General features: G+C 38.7%; 1 protein-coding gene and 1 pseudogene across 2 annotated transcripts in view; both read right to left on the bottom strand.

Annotated features, from left to right (window-relative positions):
- Positions 1-1,147: 1,147 nt before the first annotated feature.
- Positions 1,148-21,103, bottom strand: part of IL1R1 (interleukin 1 receptor type 1) — a 69,730-nt gene continuing 49,774 nt past the window's right edge. For both annotated transcript variants that reach the window (XM_028104041.2, XM_088026602.1), the window contains exons 3-11: positions 18,198-18,432; positions 17,900-18,089; positions 16,535-16,703; positions 14,240-14,305; positions 9,321-9,438; positions 8,413-8,564; positions 6,094-6,237; positions 5,182-5,349; positions 1,148-4,416 (exon numbers count right to left, since the gene is read on the bottom strand). In XM_028104041.2, the coding sequence (XP_027959842.1) occupies positions 3,998-4,416; positions 5,182-5,349; positions 6,094-6,237; positions 8,413-8,564; positions 9,321-9,438; positions 14,240-14,305; positions 16,535-16,703; positions 17,900-18,089; positions 18,198-18,432 (1,661 nt within the window). In that variant the 3' untranslated portion in view covers positions 1,148-3,997. The remainder of the gene's footprint in view (positions 4,417-5,181; positions 5,350-6,093; positions 6,238-8,412; positions 8,565-9,320; positions 9,439-14,239; positions 14,306-16,534; positions 16,704-17,899; positions 18,090-18,197; positions 18,433-21,103) is intronic.
- On the bottom strand, positions 11,401-13,400 carry LOC114209704 (small ubiquitin-related modifier 1 pseudogene; annotated as a pseudogene).

The raw sequence follows: 21,103 nt of genomic DNA, 5'->3' as shown, positions 1-21,103 counted from the left end.
TTAACTGGTAAAATAACCAAAATCTGGTGAAAAATTTTCTGAATTTTTCCAGTGAGAAATTGTTTTCTGGATAGCTTATCCTGAAATTTTCAGGAGTTCTTGCATTTTTTTCATTTTTATTGAAAAATCCTTCCGGAACGTGTGAAATCCCTTTCTTTAGAAACCAGACATCCCTTGAAATCCCCAGGGAAGCAGAGGGTCAGTGTGAATGAACATCAGTCACGGGTCCTCGGTGACACACTAACGCAGGGACTGACGGGAGCAGGGCTCCTGGCCTCCTAGTCACACAGATTCATCTGAGCATTTGTACTTTCTTCTTCTAATTGCTTGACTTCCTGCCTCCCTCGGTGTCAGCTGCAACTTCTGGTTTGCAGATGCTCTTATGCAACTCCATTCTATTTGCAGATTCTAATAGGGCCAAGTTTATTCATGGAATTGCCTCTAACCAAGCTCCCATTTCCTGAGGATCTGCTGTATGCTAGGCACGGTGCCTGTCAGAATATACCTCATCCTTCTAATCCTTACACAGCTCTACGAAGGAGATATTATACCCATTTTATAGGTGAGGAAACTGGGGCTCAAATAGTTTGTCCAAGTTTGCACACCAAGGAGGAGGCAGGATCTAGGGTGGTCCCTCAGACTCCGAGCTGACTGCCTCCCCGGGTCTGCTCCCCGGGTGCTGCCAGAGCCACCTGCTTGTGAGAACGGCTGTGAGGTCAGAACAGAGCAGCGTGGACCGTGCGGGGCTCTCTGATCCCTGGAGTTCGTGAGCATTGCAAGCTTGCAACGTAGACACCATGTTTGCAGATTTCGTTCACTTCCTGGGTCAAAGGAGAAAATCAACGGAAACCTTTTGTAAAATGTGAAAAAGTCCATACAAATGTTGCCCTTATCTTTTTTTGGACTGGTAAAGGGTGAATAATTAAAAAAAAAAAAAACACCTCACATTTTAATCCATTTCAAAAGCAAGCAAACAAGTGGACTGCAGTTGAGGCTACAGATGGGATTCAGGGCTCCTCGGTTGGCTAATGGCCTCTGAATTCCCCAGGCAGCACGGGGGTCCTCACCCTGTATCAGATGCGGGAGTGCGGCCCAGTGAGCCCAGGACAGGGCCGGTGCAGAAACAGATTTTCATGAGAGTACTCAATACCAGGTTTTGCCAATTTTATTGGAAAATAAGTTCAGTCCATCGACCAGTGATATATGCTGTACATGGATCTGGAGTTTTACTATATAAAAATACTTGGTATCTGCTCACAATTGTACAAACAAGTTTCTAAAAACCCTTCATCATTAACCAGTAAAAATATAATTTATCAAACATACCACTGGAAAAAAAATGGCTCAATACCTTTTCTTTTATCACAAATACACAAAGAGGGGTAGGAGAAGGAAAATATAAGTTCTGCTAAGCCAGTTTTCACAACTGGAAGCGAAAGGCTTTGTTGGCAAACTTTCCTCCAAACACTTAGGCTGACCAAAAAAATATCACCATCAGATAATGCAGTGAAATCTAATCAATGGGGAAGGCCTGAAAGGAAGAGCTTAAAAGAGGTTTTCAGGGAAAACAATAAAACAAAGGAAGTTCCCAGAGACCTAGGAGTGTAGCTCCTTCCTCCAGAATCCTCCCCTGGGAAATGGGAGTGACACAGTGACATGCACTTTCCTGTCATTGCTCCTCCTGGTCCCGGGCACATCTCTTGACTCTTGTCCCTCCCTAAATTCCAGATGCAATGCCACTGGTAATTCCTGTTTTTGCTCCCCGCTCTTGACTTTCTGGCCAACTTTGCTGTAAGTCTAAGTTTCAGAATTGGCACACAATACACACACAAGTATATTTCATAGATGACAGACTAAAAATCATCAGCAAGCATCTGATAGGCCTTTTGATCATGACAGCCCCGCACCCCAGACCTGTGTGTGCTGCAAAATAAAAACAAGGCACTTAAAAAAAAAAACAAAAACAAAAACCAGCAGTTCCAAAACAGTGCAAATACTCAACGCTGCCAGATCGGATCCAAGAGAAAGCAGGTGGAAGGAGAAGAGGCAGAGCATTCAACTTTGTTTTTGTTCAGCTCTGATCACTTTGGGGGGGAGGCGTGCAATATATACTGTATAAGTCTGGGTTCACCCATATCATTAAACATTAAAAATATAAAAAAAAATGGGGCAACTAGCACGTGAACTTGGCTTTGCAGTTTTTCAGGGTTTCCGGGGTTGACTATCATCAAGTTTTAAAAAATACTTTCCTATACCAAAAAACCAACTTGCTTTCATTTTTAATTCACTAAGAAATAATTACCTTTGGGGAAAGAATATATGAAAGCAGAAATGTTTTTCAGAAAACCTAACCATAATTTTTGTAAATTCCAACACTCAAAAGTTTAGAATTTGGTTTCTTAAATGAAAGCCTTCCTAGACTCAGCCACCAACCTAGAAAACAATCATTTCTTCTCACAAAAGTGCCAGGGGTAGGGCTGAAGGGGGACATTTATTGACCTGAAGTCAAGTGTTCAAGACATTACATTCGAAGGCAGCAACACTGTTGTGAGCCCTAGGTCTGAGAGGACTAAGAGCATAATTTAAAAAAAAAAAATAGGTCACTTGCTTTCTCTATAAAATTAGGATGATTGCAAAACTTAAATATGATAATCTGTGGACATTTTTCAACAAGAAAGCCCTACCCAAATCTATGTCAAGTGGGCAAATTACTTGTGAAGTCACCCGGACAAGGAGAGACACACCCACAGCCTCCCCGGCAGAAAGCAGGGTTTCTGGTTCGAGGCAGAACAGCCTTCTCATAAGGTGACAGTCAACAGACTAAGTGCTATCAGACTCAGAGGAGACAGCAGGTGTCTTAGGGCAGTTTCTTGGGGAAATCTCTTAGAGAAACAGAGTTGGAGTAAACTTTGAATTTCATAAAACTCTGGTCAGCTGGAGAAAATTCAAGAAGGTATTCTGGTCAGAGGAGACAGGAAGGAGAAGCAGAGATGAGGGAGCCCTAGGGGTGGGTGTGAAGGTGCATGAGGCTGACCTGAGAACTCACAGAGCAGGACAGTGAGGGGAACAGCTGTGCCGACGGACTGGGGGAATCTGGGGGCTTTAGCTCCTCAACCAGGAAGACCCCTGCAGAGGTGTTTTAGTAAGAGCAGGAGGAGCTTAGAGCAGCACTTTATGATGGACAGCTAATCCGTGGGCCAGGTGTGTGACACAAAGGAAGGAGGAAGTGACTTGAAGTTGTCCTTCCAAAGAAGCCATGAGTCAAGTGGAATGCAGAAGAGGAAGGTAGAACAGAATGGTCATTCCAGGGGGGGGTAAGCATGCAGAGCTGGATCAGGTCTCCGCTACCCCTGCTTTTGAAATTCCCTCTCTCCAGCAAAAAGTTCAGGTTATTTCAAAAACGTGCAATCCTGAAGAATCCCTTTTTTCACCGAAATGAGAATTTCAAAGGTCTGTAACATGAAACTCGGTCTTTGGAAACGGACAGCTGGCTGCTCAATGCGTATGGAAAGTGCGAAGCAAATGGAAAATTCTCCAAGAATACTTCTACCCTCCTCTGTGAAATACCAGTCTCACTTTGCCGGCAGCACTGCCAAGGAAAGCCAGTGGGGGGCCAGGGACCGGGCAGTCCCCAGACTGGGCCACAGCCCCGCCCTTGGACTGTAGACAACTTCATAAAACCGTATATAGGTGCTAAATATTTCCTGCTTGTTCTTCCCTCTCATTCACGGTCCCGGTGCCTGTTTCCAGCAGTTCAAACATTCAGACGGGGCGTCTGTTGCCTTCTAAAAGGATTTCCAAGCCCTCGGTTGTGAATTGCTCTGACCTGCTATCGTCACCACATTTTGCTCCCTTAACAATCCAATTCCAGATGACCTCAGGGATAAGGGATGCTACAGGTGCATTTTATGACTGTATAGTCAGTGGGGGCACAGCCCAGCCCGCAATGCCCGAAGACAGGAGTCACCCAAGGAACTCGGGGCCAAGCTTCTTCCTGCTACCCGAGAGGCACCTGCACCTCCCTCTGCAGCGTTTTCTTAGAGTCTGGCCCTGAGGCCAAGGACAGAAACTGGGGTTTGGATGAAGGGGGCTGTCGCTGGACTGGCATGTGGTATCTGATGTTCTTCCAGAACCTTGTCTTTGCAGACCTCGATCCCTCTCTAAAGTCCCCTGACCAGCGTATGGTCCCATGTTTCCGCTTAATGAATTTAATGGTTTCTGGCATTTTCTCATAGTCTTGGATTTTCTCCAGTTCGAGCAGGACAACTTTAATTCCATCCTGAACGAAAGCATTGTACATTGCTATCTGCTCTTCAGATGAATTCCCCAGGCAGACCAATCCTGATGCTTCTGGGACCAAAATGATAATCAGTCTTCTGCTTTTCCTTATGTTTTCATTAGCGACCTCAACAATGTCTGAAAAACATGAAGCACAGCAAGAGTAAGTAAAATTTCAATTAATAATCACTCTCTCCCAAACCAAAACCCGACAAGGTTCTTCCCACCCCATCCCTTGTGTCTTCTAATGCTCTTTTTCCCCATCCTTTTTAAAAATATTTTATTTATTTATTTACATGAGAGAGAAAGAGAGACAGAGAGAGAGAGAGCATGAGCAGGGGGAAGGGCAGAGAGAGAACAAGACTCCCCGCTGAGCAGGGAGCCCAATGCGGGACTCGACCCCAAGACCGTGAGATCATGACCTGAGCAGAAGGCAGACGCTTAACCAACTGAGCCACCCAGATGCCCCCTCTTTTTTTCTCATCTTAATTAAGATGAAAGAAGTTTCCGATTTTATAGACCAGCTCAAAACCTGATCCACAGAAGCTGAATATTTCATTTAGGACTCAGAATACTTCCAGTAGAAATTTTAAAACCTTAAACCATTTGATCTCTTCCACCCCTATTTTGCTATCTCAGTTGTAAAGTAACTATTGGATCTAACTAGTTGTGAAGTTTTTCTAAACTAAATAAAACTTAGTTAATTCTTGTGCCAGCAAAATATGAGAAAAATAAGTACTTTGCATTTAATAGATGTGAAAATCATCATCACACACCACCGAGGAGGTTCTTAAAACTGCCAAATCTGTATACCTATGCCACAGTTCTTCTAGAAAGATGAAACATAACTTTAGCAATTATTTTTACAACAAAGGCTTTTACTTTTTTCCACGACACACTTACCTTCCCCAACATAGGCATCCCTTCCATAAATGAACAGTTTATATCCACACTGTTCTTCCAAGACCTCAGGCAAGACTTTAAACACGAAAATATCTGAGTTAGAGGTGGACCCTTCCCCAAGGGTCTTTGGATATAGTATGTATGCATCATAGGTCTTTCCATCTGAAGCTAGAGGGAAAAATGCAAAATATTTAAATCCAAAAAACAAAAACAAAAAAACCCAAGAGATTTGGTAAAGCCAGTATCCCAAACATGCATTTCAGAATGAATTAATTTTTGTGTGTGAGGGTATGAATGAAGCAGCAATACCAGAAATACAATAACTTTTTAAAGTGGTCCTCTCCTACAAGTTTCTATTTATTGTGTTTTACTATGAAGGTATTCTTTTATTACTCAATGGACACCTCAAGTGCAGAGATTCTTTACCTCTTGGTCTGGGAACTATCCTTAGCTCCCTGGTCTTATCTTCTTCCCTGGTGTCTCAGCCCTGAATTCTATCCATTCTTCCTTTTATGTATTATCGTAGTGTTAAATTTTTTTGCAAGGTTTAAACAAAAGAGAAAGTGAGAGCTTCCCTGATGCATGAAAATCGACATCTCTTTCCTCTGAAGGCAGATCATGGGGTCATCTATGTCCTAACCAGCACTAAGCAATACAAACTGGATTTGCAAACAAATGCTCTAAATGCCTGTTTATCCCACCATTATGAACACTAAAGCAGTAACTTGGAAAACAATGCTATTCAGTCTGTTCAGTCCCCAAACTATAATTATGTATAAGAATAACTACTATGCTTGTATATGCCACTTTTCATTTTAAAATTTAAGTAAAAACCCTCTCAGTTACCTTCTACATCTCTTAACTATCCCCTCTCTCCAACAAGAAAACATTGCATAGAATACAAAATCGTACCTTTTCTGGGGAGAAAATCATAGCAAGAATCCCTGTACCAAAGCACAATGTCAACCTTGAAGATTTTGTAGATGAAAACAGAGCATGTAATGATTACTGTTAGCATGACAAATACACCAATTGTGTGCTTCTTGAAATCAGGCACTGTAGTGGAGAAGAGGAAAAAAAATATATTAAAACCAAAAGAATTAAAAACTTGGGCATACCAAATTAAATATTATCATCCCAGAGAAACCATTTTTGGGATGGCTCTGCAATCCTAAATCCCAGATAATATTAACCATTTTATTATCATCACTTAATAAAACATACTAACATACAAAGCCATCTAGAATTGATACTTTATAAAACTGAGGTGCACTGTATTAAATTTCCACCTAAATATTATAATACAATTGACCCTTGAACAATACAGGTTTGAACTGTGTGGGTCCACTTATACGCAGTTTTTTTTACAATACAGTTACTGTAAATGTATTTTCTCTTCCTCATGATTTTTTAATAACATTTTCTTTTTTCTAGCTTGCTTTATTGTAAGAACACATTATGTAATACACATAACATACAAAATATGTGTTAACTGTTCATGTAATCAGTAATGCTTCTGGTCAACAGGAGGCTATCAGTAGTAAAGTTTGGGGGGACTCAAAGTTATACTCGAATTTTTGACTGGGAGTGGGAGTGTTGCTGCTATTAATTCCCATTTTGTTTAAGGGTCCACTATATACAATAACACAGAAAAGATGCCAAAGCCCATAGGATAGAGCACTTCAGAGTAAAACAAGTCAAAGTCACTCAAAAGCCTACAGAAGTTTCTGGAGTGTAGAAGAGTCAGGTGAGGAAAGCTGAAGTTCAGGGGAAAGGAAAAAAGGGGCTTAGGGATGCCATACAGACTGTGCCACTCTTCCACATTTTCCTAGCTTCACTCCCTAATTATTCATCCAATGATTACAGAAGGGCAGAGAAGCAAGGTGAAGGAGAGGTAAGGGGGTGCGGTGTAGAGAAGAAAGAAGAATAAAGTGCCTTCTAAATGTCAGGAGTCATGTAGGCATCCAGAAAAGAGAATCTAAAAGCTCTATTATATTTAATTTCCCAGTTTGGGTCTTTGATCCATCTGCAGCTGATTTGAGTATAAAATAGGAATCAAGAGATATACCATTTTCCAGACCAATATCCAACTGGCCCAATGGATACTTCACATTGATAGCCTTAATTATGGTAGCTTCACACAAGATCATGATACCTGTAGTGTAAATCTTCTAGGTTTGCTGTTTTTATTCAAGACCACCTTGATTATTCTTGCCCCTTAACATTTCCATATGACTTTTAGAATAAATTTACCCACAACATACCCCACACTTGCACAAATACTGTTGAAGTTTTGATTGGAATTTTTTTGAATCTATAGATTCATTTGAGGAGAACTGATATCTTTATAATACGGAGTCTTTCAATCTATGAACATTGTATATCCTTCTACCTATTTAGGTCTTCTATAATTTATCTCAATGACATTCTTTTAGTTTGTATCACAGAAGTCTTAAACAACCTTTGCCAGATTTATTTCTAAGTATTTGATAATTTTTGATACTATTGTAAATGTAATATTTTAAATTTAATTTCTATTTGCTGTCGGTATTTACTGACATACATAGAAATACTATATGTACATATGTGTTTACATGTAGAGAGAGACTATTGCTAAATTCATTTACTAATTCTAATAGTTTGTTTATAGGTTTTTAAATTTTCTCCCATGTACACATTCATAAATACCCTATATTTAATTCAACTACAAATAATCAAAATATTTCCCAAATATTTTTAATATTGTTTGATTATATAATTGAAAAAAAACCCAGTAACTTCTGACATCCTCTCTGGAAAGTGGATATTTAGGCTGTCCTGTGCTGTCATTTACCTAAAAATATTCATTAGATACCTATGATATGCCAGATTTAAGTCCCTACTAGCTCTAGAAATAGAATCATTGGCAAGATAAGTGGTCAGCACCGTCAAAGAATTTAAGTCAACAAAGAAAACTAAGTATGACAGATATTGTGACAGAGACATAGGGTTCTCTGAAAGTATATAACAGAGGCATTGTCTGTTTGGTCAGAGAGCTTGTCAAGGGCAGGCAAGAGGACAGAAAGCTTCCTAGAAGAAATAGTTCGGCTGACAAGTGAAAGAAAAGAAGTTTGCTAGGTTAAGAGGAATCCAAGAGCATTCCAGGCAGAGGGAAACAGCATTGCAAACCTCAAGGTCATAGACTCTTGCCACAGTAAACCAAAACTGCATTTCAAATATTCTGTTGTTTACCTGGATGTATTAATTGGATATATGCTGAATTTATACCCTCTGTATTCTTGGCTACACAGGTAAATGGATATAGATAAAATCTACTTTCCACTTCTGAAATATTAAGAATGGTGATGATTGTATTCTTTCTCCTTTTTGAAGGATTTTCCACTCTGTTCAAAAGAGAGAGAATAAATGAAGTTGTTTAAGTAAAACTATAACTGAGACACATATACATGGTTCATCTCTTTTTTCGCTACATGAATTACAGCAGAAATTATCACCAGCCCTATGCACAGGGATAATAATCAGGCTTTTAGCAACACTGATCTGAGATTTTATAGCCCAAAGACCACTATGCGTAAAAGACTCAGTAGTTGAGATCAAAGTAAAATTACCAGCTTCCGAGAAGAAAAAGATGGATGTGCATTCTAGTCGCCATGGGGGCAGAGAGAAGAATACATGAAACAAGAGGAGACTGGACCAGATGACCAAGGAGAATGCTAAGGAGTCAGGAGTTGATCCCTAGAGAGGAAACAGAAAGCCACTAGAGACCTGAGAGGTGGAGTGCCCGATTCTCAGTCCCACTTAATGAGTCTTTCCTAAGCTGTTTAAAAAATGGAATAACATGAAGGGTAATTCAGGAAAGTTGCTTCATTGGAACGTTGTAACATATTTATCCAAATTCAAGAGAAAGCCTTCCAAGTGGTCCGGAATTTGCACCACAATGACACGTATTTTTACCTGAAGTGTATGATATCTTATAAATCCTGTTTAGCTCAGCAAAACTCAATATGGGCAGCAAAGGGTCAAGGGCCAATCAACTAACTTTTGCTATCCAACTAAACCATCAAGGTTGTATACATTTCATGACATGAAATTTAATACCAAAACCTCTCTGTTGCACGAGTGGCTTTTAGTATACTTACGGTACATATTCCTCTGCCAGCACGGAGTCCTCGTCCTGAATTAATGAGCCGTTCCACTTCCAGTAGACATAGTCACTAATGTGGCCACTGACATTGCAGATCAGTTGTAGCTTGGATCCTGCAAAGCAATGTAGTTTTAATCATAGCAATTGACTTTTATCTGATTTATCTAGATTAATAAATGGCCATTGAATAAAAATTTTAAATTATAGAAAAGTACAAAGAAAAAGAAAAGTTGCCCTTAAGCCCACTACTTGGAGATAACCATGATTAGTAACTTCGTGCATCTTATTCCTCATCTTCTCTGTGTACGCATGCAATTTTTTTCACATGCAATTTTAAAAATGGAGTGTTATTATCATTTGTAAATATTGTACACTGGGAATTCCAGCTGACATGATCAGCCTTCCAAAATAGTCTGTTTAGTATTCCATAACACACTATGACTGATGCTTTTCCAATTGCTAAACACAATTTGTTTCTAATTTTTTCACAATTAGGATTAATATTCTAATGACCATTCTTGTACATTAATATTGTACATATTCTGAAGCACTACTTTGAATCTGGAAGTACAGATTTAAAAAGCCAGACCCCCTCCCCCAAGTGTACGTATCTACACTTTGTCCAGCAGTGTAGGTGAGTGACTTTTATCCCCCAAACCCCCAGATTCCAAGTATTTTTGGTCATTGCCCAGTAAGAGAAGAAAAAATTCCATTTAAATATTCATCTGCATTTCTTGAAATCATGGTGAATGAACATGTCTTTTATAAGTTTAGTATTAATTTGCCTTTAAGAACTGCTTGTTATGCTTACTGTCTATTACTTAATTGATTCTCATATAAATCTCACTGCTATGTAGGAGCTTTTTATTCATCCATGATATTAACTCTTTATCATACATGAAAACTATTCCAAATACTGTTCAGAGTTCACTACTTTCCTTCTATTTTTGTTTATGGAAATTCTTTGGTGTAGATATTTTTATTTTTTATTTGGTCAAATTTCTGTTTTATCTGTTCTCACAATTTTTTTCTAAAAGCTCTACTACCAAATCAGGAAAATATCTATATACATTTTCATCAAGGTATATAAAATGTTCTCATTGTTTTATTGTTTTGACTGTCTGAGTTCTTTACTCTGTCTAGAATATAATTGAGTATGGTAGGAGGGAGAGATTTAACCTAAGCTTTTATCTAAATAGCTGATTGATCATTTCAGAACCACTTACTGAATAATAATTTGTAATGCCACTTTTATTAGAAAATAAATTATTTATCTGAGACTTTCTTAATTGATTTGAATGTGTATACTGATGCCAACAGTACCACAATCTTAATTACTGCAGTTTTAGGGTAAATGTAAGTATCATTTAGAGCTCTTCTTCCCAATGTTATTTTAATAATCTCATCATTTTAATCTTCTGGGTGAATTTTAAGAACCACTTGCCAACTTTTGAGCCCATTCATATTTTTATTGGAATTCCATTAAAACTGTAATTTTAAGAGTTGCTATTTTTACAATTTCCAGTTTTCCATATAAGAAAAAACATACATTTCTATTACAGTTTTCCTTAAATCAGTGTTTTTCAAAATTTCTTTCATTATTGTTCCCCTTGGAGCAGAAGCTTCTAATACATTTTTATCCTAATTGCCTCCTTCCCAGTGAATTTTTAATACCACATACAGGATATTGCTTTAGATTTTTAATTCCAATAAGAACCAATTTTCTCCCCATTGGAAACAACATCACTCCCACTCTTTGTCGATATGTAAGCTTTAAATCTCAATTTTCCTGAGATATAGGTCAGAATTTGCATTTTTTTCTCCCCTATAAATCCTATATAGTTTTTAAAAGATTTTGCTAAGAAATTTCATAGACATCTCTATGACATGTTGCAAATGGGATCTCTTTCCCCATTATGTTTTCTAGTTGGTTACTGCCAAACAAGTTTACCATTTTGGAATATCAATTTTATTCATTTGCTTGCTTTTACAAATACTTTGTTTATTTTAACAAAGTTGCTACAGACAATCCATTTAAAACCCATATGCCCAGGCCAAAAAGTACAAATAAAATAAAAAAGAGCAGTGTTCTGTTGTAGACACTTCTGCATGAATAACTTTATTAACTACTTATGAAAATCACAAGTTTTCGGGAATCTTCTGACAAGATTTTTCCTTGATCTTAAAATGGTTTATCTTCAGTGAAGCCATCTTTGGAGTTAGTCCCTATTCTCACCGTCTCTATGCCACCTTGACTCCAGCCCGATATTCCTCTTCTTTGGGGCCAGATCCCCAGATTTTCAAAGCAGCTTTAAGTGAAGGAAAGGCCATTTTTCCACAGCTCGGTTCTCTGAGAAAATTCCATCTCCCACTGAAAGCCACAAGTCCAGGAGGGAAGTAACTTCCTGAAGTTGCCAGAACTTCAGGGCCAATCGGAAAGCCATTATGAACACTAGCATTGGTGAGTCTTATTTACCATAAGCCTGAAGACCCACAGTCCTGGAAAAGGTGACCCCTCTGTGCACACACATAATTCATAAAAAGGAGAGGGCAACAGGAAGGGCACTGAGGTTTCATCACCAAAACTCAGCACCAGGAAAACAAATGATAATGACTAATGGACACCAGAATTCACATCACCAGATGTCTTAAGGAGGTGAGGTGCCAGTCTTCAATTCCATCTGAACGCCACATGACAAAAGAACTATTTTTAAAACTAAAAGAGGATTGAGGGGGAAAGAAGAAAAGATAAAAATAATATCTAAACTGTTGAATGACCTCCTGATAAAGGGGGTTTGTTCCTGATAAACTTCATTCACATCTTCCTCCATTCCCAGCTCCCTAGGACTGTGATTATCAGCAATCCTCTGACCTTCGAAGAGAAACCTGAGTGAATTCACTGGAACATTCAGTCTTTGACAATATGATTCTCTGAGTTTCCGGAGATGTGTCATCCACCATCCTCACTTCCAAAGTGAATCTCACTGCACCATGTCCAATGACTCTGAGTTTAATGTATGCTCCTTCCTTATCCCTCAAGTCCCCAGTAGAAGGTTTTGCCTCCTGGTCAAACGTAATGACAATGGCTTCACCCAGAGTCTCCTCTGCCAAGTAGTGGCCTCAGGGAGGCAGGACCTCACTCGGGGACTTACAAATCCATCTCTTCCCCACAGCACACCACCGCAGTTGAAGGGACTTCCGCTACACCTAGAATATTAATTTTATATCTGGCCAATTAATAATATATTAATCCTAACTTCTCCCCAGTAATTCTCTTGAGAGTTATACATACATTATATGATCTGAAAATAATAATAAAGTCCTTTTCTCCCTTACAGTAAGCATGCCTTGGTTCTTTTATGTATGATTGCCTCAAGTGGGCACTTCTAGAATATGTTAAGTAATGCTGCCTAATTTGGGCATCTATGCCTGTAGAACATCTAACACTACAGTGGTTCACCATTAAGAATGTTAGTGACTATTGGTTTGAATCAATGTTATTTATTAAGTTAAGGAAGTATCCCCCAGTTTCTATTTTTCTAAGTCACTTTATTGGTAATTGGTATTGAATCTTAGCAAATGCCTGTTTGACACCCTTCAGGATAATCATATGACAGGGTGATGTGTGCATCTGGTCAATGGGATATGTTAAAATAACTGTTTCCTAATATGAAGCTATTTTTTAGATTTGGAGATCAATGCCACCTGAACTTCAGAACTCTAAAATGTATACCACTAGAATATGAATTCTTAACAGAAGCTAGGGCCAACAAGGCAAAAAGTGGTTCTTGGGGAGAGGGCAAGAAAATCTTAGATATTGCAATGGTTTGTGGCCCTGACAAGTGCCATGGTACATCAACAGATATATAATAGATCTGTGGCATTAAAACTAAGGAAGGGAAGAAGATCGGGGAAGGGAAATGCCCTTTTAGGCTCTACAGGGGAGCATTAATGAGGGAAAAAAAAAAGGGGGTTGAGGAAAACTGCTCTAGATTCTATTGGCCTATATTTAATTTGAGTTTTCACACCTCTGTTTGTTTATATCTATGAATTTCTTTATATTACCTTCCACCATGAATAACAACTTGGCCAAGTACAGAATCCATTGGTCACAAACTTTCACCTTCTAATCTCCGTACAACTATTCACTGTCTTCATGCAGTGACTTTTACAGAAGAGCACTTTGCATGCCAGCCTGGTTTTTGATCCTCTGATACAAAAATCTGTTTTTATGTCTGGACCAGTGGTTTTCAAGAGAATTTTCAGTGACGGCAGAAATGTTCTATATTTGTGCTACCACGGTAATCACTGGTCACATCTGGCCATTAAGCCCTTGAAATAGGGCTAATGTGACTGACGAACTAATTTTTAATTGAACTAAATTAATTAATTTACTTAATTTAAATTTACATGTACATAGCCAAAACATATAGCTAGTGGCTATTGGAGTGTATAGTATAGGTCTGGATGCTTATAGGATTATGTCTTTGTTCCTGAAACAAAAAATTTTCACTGGCTTGATGGTCATTCTAGAAAAATACTTTTCCTTTTTGGTCTGTTATCTTACCCTTCAGTCTAAAAGCTTAGCTCTGGTCTTAAGAAATCCATCCTGTGCCAGTCAGATAAATTACATTTCTCATTTCTAGTCCTGTTGAACTTAGCCTTTGGCTGATGTTTTCATGGGTAATAAGCATCCACAGGAAAGTGAGGGTGGACAAATCAGACACGGCTAGATTTCTGCTATGAAAGGCAGGAAATCCAAAGAAACATTTAAAGACATAATTTGTGCTATTTTCCCACTAATTATAGATCCATTCAGTAAATGGTTTCGGTTATGTGTAGTAAAGGTACAGTTTATCTTAATCTTGAGTTCAGAATAAAGATCTCAGCATAGCGTGATTGGCACCCACTTACCCAGACCTGCTTCCATGGTCTCATTAGCTGGACTCACAATTACAGGCCTCAGGGGCTTGTATTCTTCTGAAAGACAAACATCCGCAGGGCTTCTTAGTCTCTTACAGATCAGAATCTCAACTGATGACAACGGTTAGCAAAATGTACTAAGAAATACCACGTGGTTAGCTGGCCAGATATTCCCCTGAGTGCCAGAGCGTATGCGGCGGGGGACAGAAGGCAAGAGGTGAAGGAAGGAGGCCAATGAGGAGGTCACAGCTAAACCACGAATACCTGCTACCACGCCTGAGCCCTGCTCAACCCATCGAGTTTGATGCTACAAACACACACATCACCGGGACTCCAGACAAGTGCCTCTCTTGAAGCAAATCAGGAACAACAAGGAGCTCTGGGGACGGACTTCCGTGGATGAAGCATTAACCGGACAGACCATCCAGTGCTAGACCTGCTTGTCTTTAGTAATTGTAGTAATGACCCAAGAGGGGAATGCCAAGCGATTCGGCAGAATTTATTTAAAAGGGCAGAAGAGTATTAGGGAGCTCCAGAAATTCATCTGAGTTTTATTTACAAGAAGATGGACTTCGAAGGTCCATCTGTGGCCAAGCCTGAGAAACTATGAATTGAAATGCCCATATTCTACCACGGTCAAAAAAAAAAAAAAAGTAGGCTCTATCAGGGCAGGATCTTGTCTCTCTTGTTCCCTAATGTACACCTAGAACAGTGCCTGGCATATAGTAGATGCTCAATTAATATTTTTGAATCTGTTTTACGAAAACAAAATATGACCCCTTCTCTGATGAAGTATATTATTTCTATAAAGGGGATCAGAAAAGAAGAGAGTATTTAAAACATATTTGACCTATTAAAAAAAAAATTCCCTAGTTCTCTCTAAAATTCTACCTGCTGGTCTGGTTGCTGTATGTAAAGAAAGACAAACCAGAGTTATCCCATGGCCAGAGAGAGGCTGCTAAAAACCCAGGATGGGTGTGATATAAGGACTGTTGAAAATTATAATTCACTGATGCTTGTAGGACTTGGGCAAGGAATTCATTTTGATTCAATAAAATTAACATTTGAAAGGGCGCCTGGGTGGCTCAGTCCTTAAATGTCTTGCCTTCAGCTCAGGTCATGATCCCGGGGTCCTGGGATCCAGCCCCAGGTCATGATCCCGGGGTCCTGGGATCCAGCCCCGCATATGGCTCCCTGCTCCTGGCCCCCTGTTCCTGGCTCCCTGCTCCACGGGAAGCCTGCTTCTCCCTCTCCCTCTCCCACTTCCCCTGCTTATGTTCCCTCTCTCGCTGTCTCTCTCTCTGTCAAAAAATAAATAAAATCTTAAAAAAAAGTTTAAAAAATAAGTAAATAAAATTAACATTTGAAAAATATAAATTATTAGAGAATTGAGAAAACCTAGCTATATGTATGGTGATCATATTTAGGGTTTATCTGAGACAGTCCCCATTTATTCCGGTTGTCCCAGCATAATTACTAACAAGGCCCCTTTAACTTTTAAAGTCCTGGTTAAAGGAACTCTTCTTTTATTACTGAAAGCTTACAAAATCTACTATTTACAGAAAGGCTGAGCATTCTGCCCATCCCCAGGTAATTTGTAGGAGTGCATTTTCTTGTAAAATCGCTTTTAAGGTGAAACATAATTAATAGAGAACTGAAAGCCTCGGGAAGATTTACAAGAATAATTATCTATGCCTATTTACTTCTCCTCTGTTTTTCACCAGGCACATGGTCACAAGCTGAGCATACTTGATCTCTAATCTCCCCAACAACCTTGGAAAATTGTATCATCTTACAGAGGAGGAAGCAGGCTTAAAAGAGGGAAAGTAACTGAGCTAACAAGAAACTAAGAGGGACAGTGCAGTCTGGGAACGCAACATATTCCAAAGCCCATTAGCGTCCACCCCATCAAGATCAAGTCAATTTTCCTTACTGCTAGACACTTGGACTCCCCAGGTGAAAGTGCTCAGAACTGTCCTTCCTCATACACCAGTCACAGGGAACCCCAGAGCTCTCTAGAAGAACCATCTTTAGTCATGCAAAGAACAAGCCTCTTACTTCAGTTGGAAAACATAACTCCTACCGTCTAATTAGCACTGCATCTGAAACAGGAATGCAAAACATGTACATAATATTGGCAACAACAAAGCTAAAGCCATGCGACCTCTGGCAAGTCATCAAGCTTCTCTTGGGTTTAGTTCCTCCCTGAACAATGAAGGTAATATTAGAATCATGGTTTCTGGGCCTTCCCAGGTTCAAACCCCTAGGATTGGAGCTGTGACTCACCTATAGTCATCAGTTCTATAACCCGGGTAATACGGTATTGCTTTCCCAAGTACGTGTAGAATGTTCCACAAGTATATTTCCCATTATGTGCTGCAGTCACATTTGCTATGATGAGTCTATCTGTCACTCCCGTAAAGTTTATATTGTCAAGAAGTAGAGGTTTGCAATCCTAGATAGAGGGAGAGGTAAGAAGTATTAAAACCAATTAATGATTTTCCCCAGCCTACCAGCAAAAGAAACTCCATTTTTTCGCATTGGCAAATGTCTTATGCGTGTCATGTATATATACATATATATTCATATTCATAGATATTCCTACATATATGAATTGAATACCTCAGGAAAATTTACAAGAATAATCATCATACGCTTGTTTATTTCTCCTCTGTTGTCAACCAGACACATGATCACAAGCTGAGCATATATGTGAATATATATGACTATGTTCCTTGCGTGCAAGTTTTAAAATATAGTATTTTTTTGGCAATAGTCCCAATTACATTCCCAGGGTATTAAATCTTTACGCTTATGAGCCTTGCACTTTGAAGACAAGTGAAGACAAATTTACTTTGCAAGAAAACCATGTTTGAGGACAGAATGCTAACGTCATAATTTCTCAGTAATGCTGAACTTCCTTTCTGCATTGATATTATTTATTTTGTACTTCTTAACCTCTACAAGATGATTCCCCTGTAAGCTCCAACAAACTAGGTAGATCAAAGGTGCCAAAACATGACGTGTTCCATGGAATGCTAGCCAATCCACTCTTAAGACAGTTACAGAAACTTAGGGCGCCTGGGTGGCTCAGTTGGTTAAGCGACTGCCTTTGGCTCAAGCCATGATCCTGGAGTCCCAGGATCGAGTCCCACATCAGGCTCCCTGCTCAGCAGGGAGTGCTTCTCCCTCTGACCCTACCCCCTCTTGTGCTCTCTCTCTCTCTATCTCTCTCATTCTCTCTTTCTGTCAAATAAATAAAATCTTTAAAAAAAAAAAAAGACAGTTACAGAAACCATTCAGTTATTTAATAACCACTTAGTATTTTTAATAAAACAAAAACACAATATGTTTTATAATAAATAGAGATCTCTCAAACACCTTAAATTTATAATCAGCTTATCTTTACATCTTTTATTTCTACTATCCTTTTCTCAACTTTATCTTGTTAAATAAAATTAACAGAAAGTAAGACTTTCATTAAATGTATGCAGTCTTACAACTTTAAAAAAAAAATTTCCTATTAAGTTTCACCAGGCGAAAGCAAGCAATACGTCAAATGAAAAAGTATCCTGCAGATTCACCCTATTGTCTAGCACAGAAAATTTTATTTGCTGAAAAAGTAAAATACCGTATTTCACGTAAAATTACCTTATGCCACTCTATTTTGGGTAACTCATTTTTTTCATCTTTAAAAAACTCCATGTAAGGACACACAAGTTGTCCATCTGCTGCAACAGGTAGTCTCTGTGTAAATATAGCTTCTCTGTTGTAACACAAGTTAGGTTCATGCTGTACAAACTTAGTAGTTATTTTAATTTTGAGGCAGTAAGTTGAATTCCTAAAATCAATCAAAATAGGTGAATTCAGCACAATTAACAATGTTTCTGTCCTTATCTATTGCAGGCACACAGAACACATGTTTGCAACATATGGATTCCTTTCATACCTTATGGTGCAATAGTAATATCCTGAATCCTCCACCTTAGCAGGAACAAACCAAAGTTTATCTTCATGCTGATGAATCCTGGAGGCTACTTCCATAGATATAGGTGTCTTGCTGTCATTTTTATACCAAATTATAGGGCCTTTCTTTTCATTTGGGTTAAGAAGACATGAACGAACATCAATTTCATATGCAGATGAAACTAAAATTACTTGTTCTGCACGTTCCTCACATATGTCTTTAAAAGGGAAAAAGAGAAAGCAATTTCTGTGAGAAATTCATCCATGTTTCTTAATGTAATATCAACATTTAAACACATTAACTATAAAATACATCAGTTCATATTATATATGAGTTTTAACAGCTTTACGATTAAAAGCATCATCCTGGAAGTCTGAAAGATTTATATTCAAATCCAGTCGTGCCACTTACTATTTGCGTGCCCTTAGGAAAGTTATTTAACCTCTCTTATCCCCTCTTTATTCATCTGAAAATTGGTGCTAATGTAGCAGGAGAGAGATCTGCTTCAGTACAAAATGGACTGGATTTGCCCTCCCACCTGAACAATTAAAAAAATGGACCAAGTATATGAAACAATATTCAAGACATTGAACATCACGGAACAAAGGACAGAAATACCAGAAAGATGGAAAACAGAATAGGTGAGCCCTACAATTTACCCAAGACCAGAGTGAGAATTGCCAAAAGGATTAGAGTGAATATCCACTGGAGCACATACTTCTGTTCTCAACAGCTAGAATGGAAAACCTCATTAATCATGGAACATCAGTAGGGTACCCAGAGGGTTTTGACCCTGTAGATGGGGCAAATTAGGCCTAAAATAAGCCTTTTTCTGATTCTGACTAATAAAGCTTATAAGCAAAACCTGAAAGGATCAACTATTTCCAAGTGACAACCTTGTGGCAGAACAGTTCAAGGACATTTCTAGTAATACAAAAATACCCAGCACTCAAAATGGTAAAACCTACAATGTCTAGCATTCAATAAAAAATTACTAGGTGTGCAAAGAAGTGGGACAATACAATCAATGATAAGAAGAAAATAATCAGGGCGCCTGGGTGGCTCAGTCAGTTGAGTGCCTGCCTTTGGCTCAGGTCATGATCTTAGGGTCCTGGGACTGAGCCTGGCCTCAGGCTCCCCACTCAGCAGGGAGTCTGCTTCTCCCTCCCTCTCTGTCCATCCCCCCACTTGTGTTCACGCTCTCTCTCTCTAAAATAAACAAACAGGGTGCCTGGGTGGCTCAGTTGGTTAAGCGACTGCCTTCGGCTCAGGTCATGATCCTGGAGTCCCGGGATCGAGTCCCACATCAGGCTCCCTGCTCAGCAGGGAGTCTGCTTCTCCCTCTGACCCTCCCCCCTCTCATGTGCTCTCTCTCTCTCACTCTCTCTCTCAAATAAATAAATAAATCTTAAAAATAAATAAATAAAATAAATAAACAAAATCTTTTTAAAAAAGAAAATAATCAATCAAAACTGACCCAGAAATGATAGATGACAGACTTAATAGATTGAAAATTCAAATAGTTATTACTACTGTGTTCTATTTGTTCAAGATACTAGATCAAACATGTTGAGTAGAGACATAATAGAGATCTTTTTTTAATTTAAATTTCTAATGATGAAAACTACAATGCTAACTTAAAAAATATATCGGATATGATTAATGGCAGATTTGACACTACAGAAAAAAAGATTAGTGGACCTCAAGCCATAGCATTATTAAATCTCTTTAAAGATAACTGAATGTTTAAAGCAAAAATAAAAAAAGGATTGTGAGATTTGTAACATATAAAGAAGTAAAATGTTTAGGGAACAATTAGACAAAGTTCGAGAAGAGAGAAGTGGATGTATATTGTTTTATGTTTTTTATAGTATATGTGAAATAGTATAGTATCACACAGCAATAAGTTAAAGACAGATACCATAAGCCTGAGAGCAGTTATTTTTAAAAAGACAAGCTATTAGTATATGTCAAACAAAGGAGAGAAAGTGAATTGTGATATATGGATGGCAAAAAAGCACATGAAAAGAAGTTCATTGTCATTAGCAAGAAATGGAAATTAAAACTACAAACAAGTATTACTCCTTTCAGTATTAAAATTGAAAAGCTTGACAATATCAGGTGTTGGTGAGATGTGGAACTTTCACATTCACGTTCACTGCTGGTGAGGGTATAAAATGGTACAACTGCTTGGAAGACACTTCAGTAGTCTTAAAAAGACTTAAACTTAAAAAGTTTAAGTCTTAAAAAGTTTGATATAAGCCTAACATATGACCCAGGCATTCCCCTCTGAGGTATTCACCCAAGAGGAATGAAAACATATGCCCATTCAAAGACCTGAACGCTAACTTTCTTAGCACCTTTACTCTGAATAGTCAAGAACTAGAAATAGCTGAAATGTCCATCAAATGTGAATGGATAAATAAATGGCGATATACCCATACAATAGACAACTACCATGTAATAAAATAATAACTATCAATTTATACCATATGAATGGATCTCAAAAAAATTATGCTGACTGAAAGAAGCCGGACTAAAACAAACAAACAAAGCCATCTCTTGATGGCTCTCAGCTATGGGTTCGTAACAACTACATTTAACACCTCTTCTCAATGAAAGCCAGGATCTCCCATCACACTCTTCAATCAGCAACAAAGTCGGAGGAGGCCTGGCCTTGACATTGGAGGCCTGGATTTTAGCTCCTGCTCTGACATTAGCTATGTGAGCTTGGACTCTTAGCCTCACTGTGCCTCAGTTTCCCAATCCGTAAATGAGAGAATGTACAGTACAGTTCTGGGATCAGGAGGCTCTCTGTTCTGGGATTCAACAGAAATAGGTGAGGGAAAAAAATGACTCTGTCAGGGAAGGTTCTTCATGTATTCTAA

This window comes from Eumetopias jubatus, unplaced genomic scaffold, assembly GCF_037043125.1.
Source record: "Eumetopias jubatus isolate StellerSeaLion01/CBP00866 unplaced genomic scaffold, mEumJub1_p1.0 scaffold_9, whole genome shotgun sequence".
In the NCBI taxonomy this organism is placed as follows: Eukaryota; Metazoa; Chordata; class Mammalia; order Carnivora; family Otariidae; genus Eumetopias; species Eumetopias jubatus.
Note: the sequence above shows the minus strand (reverse complement) of the source record. Positions and strands in the feature narration are given on the sequence as shown.